The sequence below is a fragment of the Chiloscyllium plagiosum genome, unplaced genomic scaffold (assembly GCF_037043375.1).
Source record: "Chiloscyllium plagiosum isolate Xiang-an unplaced genomic scaffold, Cpla_swu_hap1 HiC_scaffold_8, whole genome shotgun sequence".
NCBI classification, from domain to species: domain Eukaryota; kingdom Metazoa; phylum Chordata; class Chondrichthyes; order Orectolobiformes; family Hemiscylliidae; genus Chiloscyllium; species Chiloscyllium plagiosum.
Genome location: NW_028270146.1, coordinates 49,352,490 through 49,365,583, shown reverse-complemented (window position 1 = coordinate 49,365,583; position 13,094 = coordinate 49,352,490). Strand labels below are relative to the sequence as shown.

Below are 13,094 nucleotides of genomic sequence, written 5' to 3'. Positions count from 1 at the left end.
CTTAGGGGGGTGGTTTGGGGTGGGGGTGGCAAGTTCAAATAAGATGTAAAGGGAAAGTCTTTTTTTACACATAACATGGTAGGAGTGTGAAATGTGCTGCCAGGGGTCGTGGTGGAGGTAGGTACATTAGGGTCATTTAAGAAACTTTTAGATAAGCACATGAATGTGCAAGGAATGCAGAGATATAGACCAAGGGCAGGCAGAAGGGATTAGTTTAATTGGGCATCAACATCGTTGGCCAAAGGGCCCATTCCTGTTCTGTGCAGTTCTACGTTCTATGTTCTTCAAGTTCAAACAGGCCCATGACCAAAATTCTCACTGTAGCCAAAATGTTAGTGTATGATAAGTTTGTCTGTTTTGGCATCTCATATTGGATTCACAGTAATCAGAGGCACAACTTTGACAGCAAGATCTGATAGAAGTTTTACAAGATCTTAGGCATTGCAGTACCACCCCTATCATTCGTAGGATAATGAAAGTGCAAATGATTCCATCACACTCTGCATAACCATCATGTGCACCTTGCCACCAGAAGTAGTCTAAGTACCTTCCAAAGCTGGTTTATTCTTATAATAGTACTCCACACTCCCTCATGAGTTATTCTCCACACTGTGTCTTCTTTAGAGGAGACACAGTCCTTCCCATGGACAATCTCCTTCAGTTCACCAAATCTTCTGATGGGAACAGATACATCAATGAGTGGACACTTAGCATCACATGAAATTAACTCAGGTGTGTAAGATGGTATCTGTCCAAGATGACACAGCTAATTGCTAAGAAGAAAAACACCGAAAAATTGCAAGGCTGACTAGACTGGGCATTCCTGTGAAATCAGAGTATTAGGGATCAGAATAAGGTGTAAAGTGTTGATACCTGAAACTCACAGTCATTGAGTAACATAACACAGATGGCCACATCCATGTTGTTAAGCCAATAGCTGAAAAGAAGCCTTAGAAAATGATTCTAGAGGGGAGTTGCTTGAGGCCAAGAGTCTGGGTGTATGTCAGTCATTTGCCCACAAAGGTGAAGCATGCCATTCATGTGGACTTGAAAATTAAAGCCATTATGGTGCATTTCAACCTGCTAAATATGCAACCACTCGGTACACAGTCACTGTGTCCTGTGTGTCATTGTTGGGACAGTAAAGTTGAAGCAAGGGAGTGTTTAATGAGACCAACTGGTAAGTGACAGTTCCAACAATCATTGCTAAACTCAGCACAGACAATGGGTCATCCCTGTGATCCATTAACTCAAGCATCATTTCAATAATTTGCCTTGGTCAACCTGGATGTTTATGTTGAGAATACCACTGATCCAGTGATGGCAGGCCTACTGGCATGCAGAATCCATCTTTGGTCACCAGCCATGGTAGTGTTAAGACAATTACAAACACCATAGTCCAAAAGCAGTAGCATGATTAGAAACCCCACATTTAAAATACCTTACTCTACAGTATAGATAATAAGCTGACAGATTGTATGGAACAGTTTAAATGATTTTATATACTGTACTATACCAAAGTTGTAAACTTCTTCAAACCATGGATCCAATGCAGAACTAATATTCAGCATAAAACTGCAAGACAACCCTCTCCACTCATTGATACTCCCAACAGTACAAACTGTATTACTTTAAAAAACAGGAGGAAATAAAATGTGCCCATGACCAATATCTAACCTCAACATCCGGCAAAATGTTCAAGTACAACGCTCAACTGAAGGCTTATGAAATGCAGCAGAAGTTGTCAACAGATATCCAAAACTGATAATATGAGTAGTGTTGTGGATGTTGCAGAACTAAGAGACCTTAGGGTGCAGATTCAAAATTCCTTGAAGGTAAAGTCACAGATAGATAGGATAGTGAAGAAAGCACATGGTACACTTGCCTTTATTGGTTAGTACATTGACTAGAGGAATTGGGATGTCATGTTGTGCCTGCATGGGACATTGGTTAGGCCATTTCTGGAATGCTGCATTCAATTCTGGTCTCCCAGCTATGGGAAAGATGTTGTTAAACTTGAAATGGTGTGGAAAAGACTTACAAGGATGTTGCCAGGGTTGGAGGGTTTGAGCTATTGGGGAAAGGCTGAGTAGGCCGCAGCTATTTTTGCTGGAGCATCGGAGATTGAGGGGTGTCTTATAGAGGTTTATAAAATCATGAGGCGGGTGGGGGGGGGGGGGGGGGGTGATGGATATGGTGAATAGCCAAGGTTTTTTTCCCCCCAGGATAGAGGAGTCCAAAAATAAAGGGTGTAGGTTTAAAGTGAGGGGAAAGATTTAGAAGGGACCAAAGGTGCAACTTTTTCACACAGAGGGCACTGTATGGATGGAGTGAGGTGCTAGAGGAAGTGGTGAAGGCTGGTACAATTACAACATTTAAAAGATGAGTTTGTGAATAGGAAGGAGTTAGAGGGATATGAGTCATTTACTGTCAAATGGGACTACATTAATTTAGGATATCTGGTCATCATCGATGAGTTGGACTGAAGGGTATGTTTCTGTGCTATACAACTCTGTGACTGTATGACTATGTATACCAAAATGTATGGACTGTGCAACAAAATGTATACCAAATTCTAGTGCAACAGGAACTAATTACACAAACATACATACATCTATTTATGGGCATATTTTAACGAAAAAAAACGAATGGGGTAAACAACGCAATTCTGTTACTCACACAATAACAGCACTCAATCATTGCAAACTCTCGCATCCGAAGTTAGTACGAGGTTTCATTTTCAAAATTGTAAAATTGACATGGATTGAGTAAAAAGACAACGTCTTTTCCCTAGGGTGGAGGAGTCCAGAACTAGAGAGCATAGATTTAGCATGAGAGGGGAAAGATTTAAAAGGGATCTAAGGGGAAACATTTTCGTGCAAAGGATGGTGCATTTATGGAATGAGTTGTCTAAGGACACGGTGAAGGCTGGTATAATTACAACATTTAAAAGGCATCTGGATGAATATATGAATAATAAGGGTTTGAAGGGATATGGGCCAAGTTCTGGCAAATAGGACTAGATTAATTTGGGATATCTGGTCGGCCTGGATGACTTGGACCAAAGGGTCTGTTTCATGCTATACATCTTTATGTCTCTAATTTCACAGAGAGCAACTGATTACACACACAGTGTGTCTAAATTTAAGTGAGAAAAAACTTTAACAAAACTTCAGAGAGGGCCTGCCTTGTAAAAATTTAGCAGACCTCTGAAGCCAATTGCAATTGATTCTTCCATTCAATGACAGATAGTGCACTTGCTGGTGACAAAAATGTTATCAATTGATGCAAATAATAGACAGGAAAACTGATTCTTATTAAGAACATCTTCCCAGCAAGCGCAGGTTCTACCATATAATTACCTAAATCGTACTAACCATAGGTCAGTAACTTCCTCAAACTAATTCAAAATACTTATTCTGACTCCTCCAATTATGCAGCTAGTAAAACAGTGAGTAATTGTACTGAAAGCTTCCATTTTCGATTAATGGTAACAAATCCAGGATTGAGTTTGAATGACCCAACATGAACCATTGACATTCCTGATGAAGGGCTTATGCCGGAAATGTCAACTCTCTTGCTCCTTGGATGCTGCCTGACCTGCTGTGCTTTTCCAATGCCACACTTTTCGACTATGAATCATCGACATGTCATGTGATTTTTCTGGAGCCAACAGGGGCACTCTTGTTTTGCCTGGTCGCTTATAAGTTTTTCCTCAGTGGCCACTGGTGTTGCCATCAAAAGCCTGTAATTAGACTGTTTATTAATTGACACAAATTGGAAGATGCACAGTGCATGGTCTGTACACATGAAAATTCCAATCTAAGTATGAATACTTGAGCATGACCTTGATTTGATTTGATTTGATTATTTAAGTGCTTTACACTCAGGCTTCTTCACTTTTATAGACCCTTCTTTAAGCTGTTTCTAGGGGTTTAGGAGAGGTGCCACCCAATGTCCATTTCTCAATTTCCAGTCTCCCAATGTTCAGATGAGAATTGACAGTTAACAGGGAGAAAGTGAGGACTGCAGATGCTGGAGATCAGAGCTGAAAAATGTGTTGCTGGAAAAGCGCAGCAGGTCAGGCAGCATCCAAGGAGCAGGGGAATCGACATTTCGAGCATAAGCCCTTCTTCAGGAATCCTGAAGAAGGGCTTATGCCTGAAATGTCAATTCCCCTGCTCCTTGGATGCTGCCTGACCTGCTGCGCTTTTCCATTTTTCAGCATTGACAGTTAACAGTCAACTTTCCCTTCTACACACTGCACATTTTTTCAGAAAAGTCAGAATATATCAGATGCGAGCATGGTGGCACAGTGGTTAGCACTGCTGCCTCACAGCGCCAGAGACCCGGGTTCAATTCCCACCTCAGGCAACTGTCTGTGTGGAGTTTGCACATTCTCCCCGTGTCAGCGTGGATTTCCTCTGGATGTTCCGGTTTCCTCCCACAGTCCAAAAATGTGCAGGTTAGGTGATTTGGTGATGCTAAATTGCCCGTAGTGTTAGGTGAAGGGGTAAATGTAAGGGTATGGGTGGGTGACTCTTCGGAGGGTCGGTGTGGACTAGTAGGGCCGAAGGGCCTGTTTCCACGCTGTAAGTAATCTAATCATAAAAGGTACAGTTAGTAAGTTTGCAGATGACACCAAAATTGGAGGTGTAGTGGACAGCGAAGAGGGTTACCTCAGATTACAACAGGATCTTGACAAGACGGGCCAATGGGCTGAGAAGTGGCAGATGGAGTTTAATTCAGATAAATGCGAGGTGCTGCATTTTGGGAAAGCAAATCTTAGCAGGACTTATATACTTAATGGTAAGGTCCTAGGGAGTGTTGCTGATCAAAGAGACCTGGGAGTGCAGGTTCATAGCTCCTTGAAAATGGAGTCGCAGGTAGATAGGATAGTGAAGAAGGCATTTGGTATGCTTTCTTTTATCGGATAGAGTATTGAGTACAGGAGTTGGGAGGTCATATTGCAACTGTACAGGACATAGGTTATGCCACTTTTGGAATATTGCGTGCAACTCTGGTCTCCTTCCTATCAGAAATATGTTGTGAAACTTGAAAGGGCTCAGAAAAGATTTACATGGATGTTGCCAGGGTTGGATGATTTGAGCTCTCAGGAGAGGTTGAACAGGTGGGGGCTGTTTTCCCTGGAGCATCAGAGACTAAGGGGTGACCTTATAGAGTTTTATAAAATTATGAGGGGCATGGATAGGATAAATAGACAAAGTCTTTTCCCTGGGGTGGGTGAGTCCAGAACTAGAGGGCATAGGTTTAGGGTGAGAGGGGAAAGATATAAAAGAGACCTAAGGGGCAACTTTTTCACACAGAGGGTGGTAAGGATATGGAATGAGCTGCCAGATAAAGTGGTGGAGGCTGGTACAATTGCAACATTTAAAAGGCATTTGGATGGGCATATGAATAGGAAGGGTTTGGAGGGATATGGGCCGGGTGCTGGCAGGTGGGACTAGATTGGGCTGGGATATCTGGTCGGCATGGACGGGTTGGACTGAAGGGTCTGTTTCATTGCTGTACATCTCTATGACTCTATGACTCTAATTAAAAATGATACTTAGCAACTTGATATGCGAGTTATGGTATAATGAATAGTCCACTCCTTCTTCTATTTTGGGAAACAAGTGTATTCTATATTGTCTGCTGAACTTAATATTGAGGTGGTGAGCTCGCAAAAGGAATTAACTAGAGTAAAAACAGCTCTATTATTTTAATAAAAACACAGTTCTTAATGTGATACAAAAACCAAGTTATTACACAATTGCATTTAATGTCAATTATACTTGATCCTGAACAACCAACAATTTGGCCTTTGTGTTCTGATCAGACTGGGGAGAGGAAAAATAATTCCTTCTTTGTGAAGAATATTACAGATTATTCTTCTTAAGCGTGTACATTTTCATATATTTATTTTATAAATTAAACCTATAAGACAACATTAATTTTCTCCATGCACTGTCAAAAAATAGAAGCATAAGCAAGGAAACTTCCATTTTAGGGGACTACAAGTCATAGAAACAATAACAAAAATGTTATGATGGTGGGGTTACCAAGTGAGTAATGTATGAAAATCAGGTTTCTGAGGTACATGGCAAATTAGAATCTTACCTGCACAATTTGGTGCCCACATTGATAATCTCCTCTTTTGAGAAATGGGCACCAGTCTGACGCAATAACTTGATGATATTCGTATGCCTGCAAAAAGAAAACAGTTACACTGTAATACTTGGCAAATAAGAAAAATCAAAAACGTTGCGCCCCAGTGCTGATCCTTAACAAACTCAGAACATTAAGTTGGTCTCATTCAGAGTTGTTTGAAACTATGAAATGAGTAAAATCAATATAAAGATGGTATTTTGCTTGGAATAAAATAAAGAATTGAATTGAACTATAAAATTGTTTAAACAGAAATAAGTGTAACTGAGATTTTCCTTTTTTACCAACTTGAGTTTTCTTGTTTCCTCTTGATCCTTAATCTTGTCAACTACTTTTGCCCACTTCTGACTTTTGCATTACATCCACCATCTTCTGTAATCATTATCCAATAAACGAACAGATTGAATTAATACCATCCTCTTCAATCTTCACTCTAGTAATATATTCCTTCCAGTTACCATTGTTTTTGACTTTCTGGTGTGCATACCTAATGTGTATTTTAAACTTTTTGATCTTAATTTATCTATGATAATTTGTAGTGCTTCTTCTGATTCTGCAATTCATCTTATATTGTTAGCACACTGCAATATTTTATGTTCTTGCCTCCAATTTGTACCTCATTCATGCCTTCATTACCTCCAGAACTGACTATTCCCACAATATTCCCACCTTCTATCCTACATGTTACCCTCTATAAACTTGAGATCATTAAAATGCTGAGACTGCACTTTACCTATTACTCGGTGCTCTTGGATCTATAGTAGTGTAATGATTGGAATGAGGTCAATCAGGTGGAGCTCTTTGGAAATGAATTCCCTGATAAGGGCTGTTAACTGGGTCCAATCAGGGAGTCCTGGCTTACAGATATAAACAGGAGTGTGAGCATTACCCTTTGATGTGAAGGGCAGTGCTTGTCACTGGCCACTCGGGTGTTTCCTTTCTTCCTGGTGGTGGAAACTGAATAAAGATTCGTGTACAAAAAAAGGGAAAAAAAAACCAAGGGACAATGTGAATAAAGATTTCTGCACTCATTGTTCTTCACTGTGTCCTGCACCTACACACACAACAAAAAAAACAGGAGTGTGAGCATTACCCTTTGATGTGAAGGGCACTGTTTGTCACTGGCCACTTGGGTATTTCTTTTCTTCCTAGTGGTGGAAACTGAATAAAAATTTGTGCACCTTGTGTCTCTCACTGTGTCTCACACCTGCACACACATAACATGGATGCTGAGGAAAAAATAAGCACTACTGCAGTTAGGCAGTAATATGGGGGTAATAAAAAAACAGGACTATCAGAGCTTCTGTTCGCTCTGAGAGCTGGCTCTGAGGGAGCTGGAGTGTCCAGGACTCTCCCTTTGCTTAAAAATAAAATAAACAGGAGTGTCAGGGATTCTGTTCACTCTTGGATCCAGCTCTGAGCTAGTTGGACAATGTAATATGCACTGTTCAAATGTCTTTTAACTGCTGTAACAGTATCTACATCTACTACTTCCTCTGGCAGTTCATTCCATATATGAACCACCATCTGTGTGAAAAGGTTACCCCTCAGGTTCTTCTTAAATCCTTCACCTTAAAATTTTGCCCTGTAGTTTTGAACTCCCCCACTCTAGGGAAAAGACCTTTCTCATCTTATCAATGTCCCTCCTGATTTTATAAACTTCCATAAGGTCGCCCCAGCCTCTGATGCTCCAGGCAAAAAAGCCTATCCAGCCTCTCCTTACAAACTCAAACCCTCCACTTCCAGTATCATCCTTGTAAATCTTTTCTTTACCCCCTTCAATTTAATAATATCCATCCAAATGCAAGGAGACCAGAACTGTACACAGTATTCCAAAAGTGGCCTCACCAACATCCTTTACAATCACAACATAACGTCACAACTCCTATACTCAATGGTCTGAGCAATGAAGGCAGGCTCACCAAATGTCTTCGTTACCACACTACCTGTGCAGCAACCTTCAAAAAGTTATGTACCTTGATGCCGAGATCACTCTGTTTGACAACAGAGCCCTACTGTTAATTGTGTAAGTTCTGCCCTTGTTCATCTTACCAAAATACAACACCTTGCATTTATCTAAATTAAACTCCATCAGATAAAATAATTTATGGAAATGACGTATTTTCTACTGAGAAAAAAAGGGTGTAGTAAGAGTAGATCTTTTTAACTTTCATTCCCTATCATACGTATAGCGAAATGTGATTTTAAATAGTAATTTATATTTCTCCCAATATTGTCATTTTCTTCCTTCCCTTTATATTTCTATTAAACAAATCACTAACTTGCAGAGTCGACATGAAATATTTTCCTTTGCTTCTGCCAATTGCCACTCACAATTGTCTGTATAGTTCCATAAGTATAACTTTGTCCCAGACACCATTACCAACATCCCTGGATATTGACTGTCCGACCAGCAGGACAGGCCCAGTGTAGATGGTGGTAAATTTGTTGATGGAAATTGAAGTCCCCAACCCAGAGTACATTCTGCATTCTTGTCACTCTCAGTATTTCCTCCAAATGTTGTCTGGAGGAGTACTGATTTTACCAGCAACTTGGGGCCATATGTGGTATTCAGTTGGATGCTTCCTTAATCATGTGATCTTACATCATGAGACTTCATGCTATCCAGAGCCAATGTTGAGGACTCCGAGGTAAGCTTACCCCCAGCTGCACATCACTTTACCACCATCTCTATTGGGCCTTCCTGATTGGACAGGGCATATCCAGGTAATGGTGCCTGGGATACTGTCTGTAAGGTATGATTCCATGAGTACGACTATGTCATGCTGTTACTTGAAGCAGGTCTATGAAGCAAGATTATGAAGCAAGTCTCCCAATTTTGGCCTTAGCCCCAGATTTTCGGAGGATAACTTTGCATGGGTTAACAGGATTTTGTTTATTTTTTATCGTTTCTGCTGTTTTAGTCAATGCTGCATGGTTCACCGGATTTCATTCCTCTTTTCCTTTCTCACAGTTGCACAACTGAACCACTTGCAAAGTCATTTCAGAGGATAGTTAAGTCAAGCACATTGCTGAGTTTGGAGTCACATGTCAGCTGGACCAGGTAAGGATAGTAGTTCTCTTTCCCCTAGTTCAATTTTTCCTACAATTGACAGTGGTTCATAATCATAATTAGAATTTTAGTTACAGATTTTTATAGAATGCTAATTCCACCAGCTGCTCTTTTGGGATTTAAATCTTAACCAGCAGAGTTTTCGCTCGGGTCTCTGGAGTAGAGGAAAGTACTCCTTCTGATTCCATCCTCCATCTTCCAGCAATTGGTCCTGCTCTACATGACCTCTACTCCTTCAACAAGCATAGTGTATTTGAAGGGAATACCTTCCCATGCATCGACGTCAGGGAAAAATTGATCATGCAGAATCAGTGGTCTACAAAAAAAAAACACCATCACTTGCCACGTTACTCCTCTCCCAGTAAACATTGATATTCTCTGTTGTTGTTTTGAATTGCCAAACACTTGTAGAATTGTTGTAATAGCCAGAAGAAATTAGCCTCCAAGTCATCGTTAATTCCTTCATATACTGGGATCCACCTAGCTATTGAACCTATGTTCATTTGGGCAGAAAACCAGCAAGACCTACTATTTTCAGTACTTGCCTGCCTCTTTTCGAAAGCTGATTGGAGACAGATGTTCGCAGGTAAAGGGACGGCTGGGAAATGGGAAGCCTTCAGAAATGAGATAACAAGAATCCAGAGAAAGTATATTCCTGTCAGGGTGAAAGGGAAGGCTGGTAGGTATAGGGAATGCTGAATGACTAAAGAAATTGAGGGTTTGGTTAAGAAAAAGAAGGAAGCATATGTCAGGTATAGACAGGATAGATCGAGTGAATCCTTAGAAGAGTATAAAGGAAGTAGGAGTATACTTTAGAGGGAAATCAGGAGGGCAAAACGGGGACATGAGATAGCTTTGGCAAATAGAATTAAAGAGAATCCAAAGGGTTTTTACAAATATATTAAGGACAAAAGGGTAACTAGGGAGAGAATAGGGCCCCTCAAAGATCAGCAAGGCGGCTTTTGTGTGGAGCCACAGAAAATGGGGGAGATACTAAATCAATATTTTGCATCAGCATTTACTGTGGAAAAGGATACAGAACTGGGAAATAGATGGTGGCATCTTGCAAAATGTCCAGATTACAGAGGAGGAAGTGCTGGATGTCTTGAAACGGTTAAAGGTGGATAAATCCCCAGGACCCAATCAGGTGTACCCAAGAACTCTGTGGGAAGCTAGAGAAGTGATTGCTGGGCCTTTTGCTGAGATATTTGTATCATCGATAGTCACAGGTGAGGTGCCGGAAGACTGGAGGTTGGCAAACATGGTGCCACTGTTTAAGAAGGGCGGTAAAGACTAGCCAGGGAACTATAGACCGGTGAGCCTGACCTCGGTGGTGGGCAAGTTGTTGGAGGGAATCCTGAGGAACTGGATGTACATGTATTTGGAAAGGCAAGGACTGGTTCGGGATAGTCAACATGGCTTTGTGCGTGGGAAATCATGTCTCACAAACTTGATTGAGTTTTTTGAAGAAGTAACAAAGAAGATTGATGAGGGCAGAGCAGTAGATGTGATCTATATGGACTTCAGTAAAGTGTTGGACAAGGTTCCCCATGGGAGACTGATGAGCAAGGTTAGATCTCATGGAATACAGTGACAACTAGCTATTTGGATACAGAACTGGCTCAAAGGTAGAAGACAGAGGGTGGTTGTGGAGGGGTTGTTTTTCAGACTGGAGGCCTGTGACCAGTGGAATGCCACAAGGATCCGTGCTGGGCCCTCTACTTTTTGTCATTTACATAAATGATTTGGACGCGGGCATAAGAGGTACAGTTAGTAAGTTTGCAGATGACACCAAAATTGGAGGTGTAGTGGACAGAGAAGTGGGTTACCTCAGATTACAACAGGATCTGGACCAGATGGGCCAATGGGCTGAGAAGTGGCAAATGGAGTTTAATTCAGATAAATGCGAGGTGCTGCATTTTGGGAAAGCAAATCTTAGCAGGACTTATACACTTAATGATAAGGTCCTAGGAAGTGTTGCTGAACAAAGAGACCTTGGAGTGCAGATTCATAGCTCCCTGTAAGTGGAGTCGCAGGTAGATAGGATAGTGAAGAAGGCATTTGGTATGCTTTCCTTTATTGGTCAGAGTATTGAGTACAGGAGTTGGGAGGTCATATTGCAACTGTACAGGACATTGGTTAGGCCACTTTTGGAATATTGCATGCAATTCTGGTCTCCTTCCTATCGGAAAGATGTGAAACTTGAAAGGGTCCAGAAAAGATTTACGAGGATGTTGCCAGGGTTGGAGAATCTGAGCTACAGGGAGAGGCTGAATAGGCTGGGGCTGTTTTCCCTGGAGCGTCGGAGGCTGAGGGGTGACCTTATAGAGGTTTACAAAATTATGAGGGGCATGGATAGGATAAATAGACAAAGTCTTTTCCCTGGGGTGGGTGAGTCCAGAACTAGAGGGCATAGGTTTAGGGTGAGTGGGAAGATATAAAAGAGACCTAAGAGGCAACTTTTTCACATAGAGAGTAGTACGTGTATGGAATGAGCTGCCAGAGGACGTGGAGGAGGCTGGTACAATTGCAACATTTAAGAGGCATTTGGATGGGTATATGAATAGGAAGAGTTTGGAGGGATTTGGGCCAAGTGCTAGCAGGTGTGACTAGATTAGGTTGAGGTATCTGGTCGGCATGGACGGGTTGGACCGAAGGGTCTGTTTCCACGCTGTACATCTCTATGACTCTATGACTCTAATTAATGATCTTTCCCAAAATTTCAGATGCTGTCAGACCTGCTGATTAGTCCCATCATTTTGGGACTAAATGATGGGACTAAGGGGGTTAGATAGGGTGGACAGTGAGGACCTTTTTCCTCACATGTTGATGGCTAGCATGAGGGGACATAGTTTTAAATTGAGGGGTGACAGATGTCAGAGGTAGTTTCTTTACTCAGAGAGTGGTAGGGACATGGAATGCACTGCCTGCAACAGTAGTAGACTCACCAACTTTAAGGACATTTAAATGATCATTAGATAAACATACGGATGAAAATGGAATAGTGTAGATTAGATAGGCTTCTGATTGGTTGCACAGATTAGTGAAACATCAAGAGCCGAAGAGCCTGTGCTCCACTACAATGTTCTATGTTCTATGTTGTATTTCCGGTAGAATATGAGAAGCTAATTTTATGTTCAAAATGAAACAACGACAAAGCAATTTCTTTCTTCTGAGGAGCCAAATGTCCTTTCATCATGGGCTCTTCAGGTATACAATTCCCAATATGGCCCTGCAGGCAATGGTGTAGACAAAAGATATGGAGAAGTCAGGTTATCTGAACTGAAGCAGTGAAGCAAGGTAAACTGCAGTACTCAATCTTTACACCATCCCCTATCACAAGCCACCTGATTTTCCCCTATCATCTTTAATAGCACTTATGCAAACATTCAAGAAAGATCTGTGCTGAATTCCTGAATTTAGTGAAGTGAGGGAATGAAATCCACAAATGCCCATCACACAATGAATTAGATTTCAATGATTGTGACTTGTAGTTTATTGTTTATTTGCCCCAAAAGTTAACTGTACCTGCGTTTCACTGCATTCTTCAGTGGAGTATTACCATTCTGATCTTTTGTATAAATAGTGGCTCCACGTTTCAGCAAGTATAATACAACTTCATAGTGTCCCTCATGAGTTGCCACATGTAATGGGGTTCGTCCATCATAATCCTCACCGGACAAGTTTCCACCCTGTAAAGAATTTGTTTTGAAGTTAAAGTGTCTGAGAAAACATGGATTGTAAATTTACCTTTGGAAAAATATTTGTTTCATTATTTTTGGTCTTTTTAATAGAATGTTAATGAATTCAATAGACAGTGGCAGAGAGCAACATTCTGAAAGAAGTTAGCTAA

The 13,094-nt window shown here is 41.1% G+C and overlaps 1 protein-coding gene across 1 annotated transcript in view; it reads right to left on the bottom strand.

The window, feature by feature from the left end:
* The window catches only part of LOC122553554 (60 kDa lysophospholipase-like), a 122,614-nt gene that overhangs the window by 29,408 nt on the left and 80,112 nt on the right, over nt 1-13,094 (bottom strand). Inside the window, 2 exon segments of the mRNA XM_043697527.2 lie at nt 6,121-6,207; nt 12,770-12,933. Of these exon segments, the coding sequence (XP_043553462.2) occupies nt 6,121-6,207; nt 12,770-12,933 (251 nt within the window).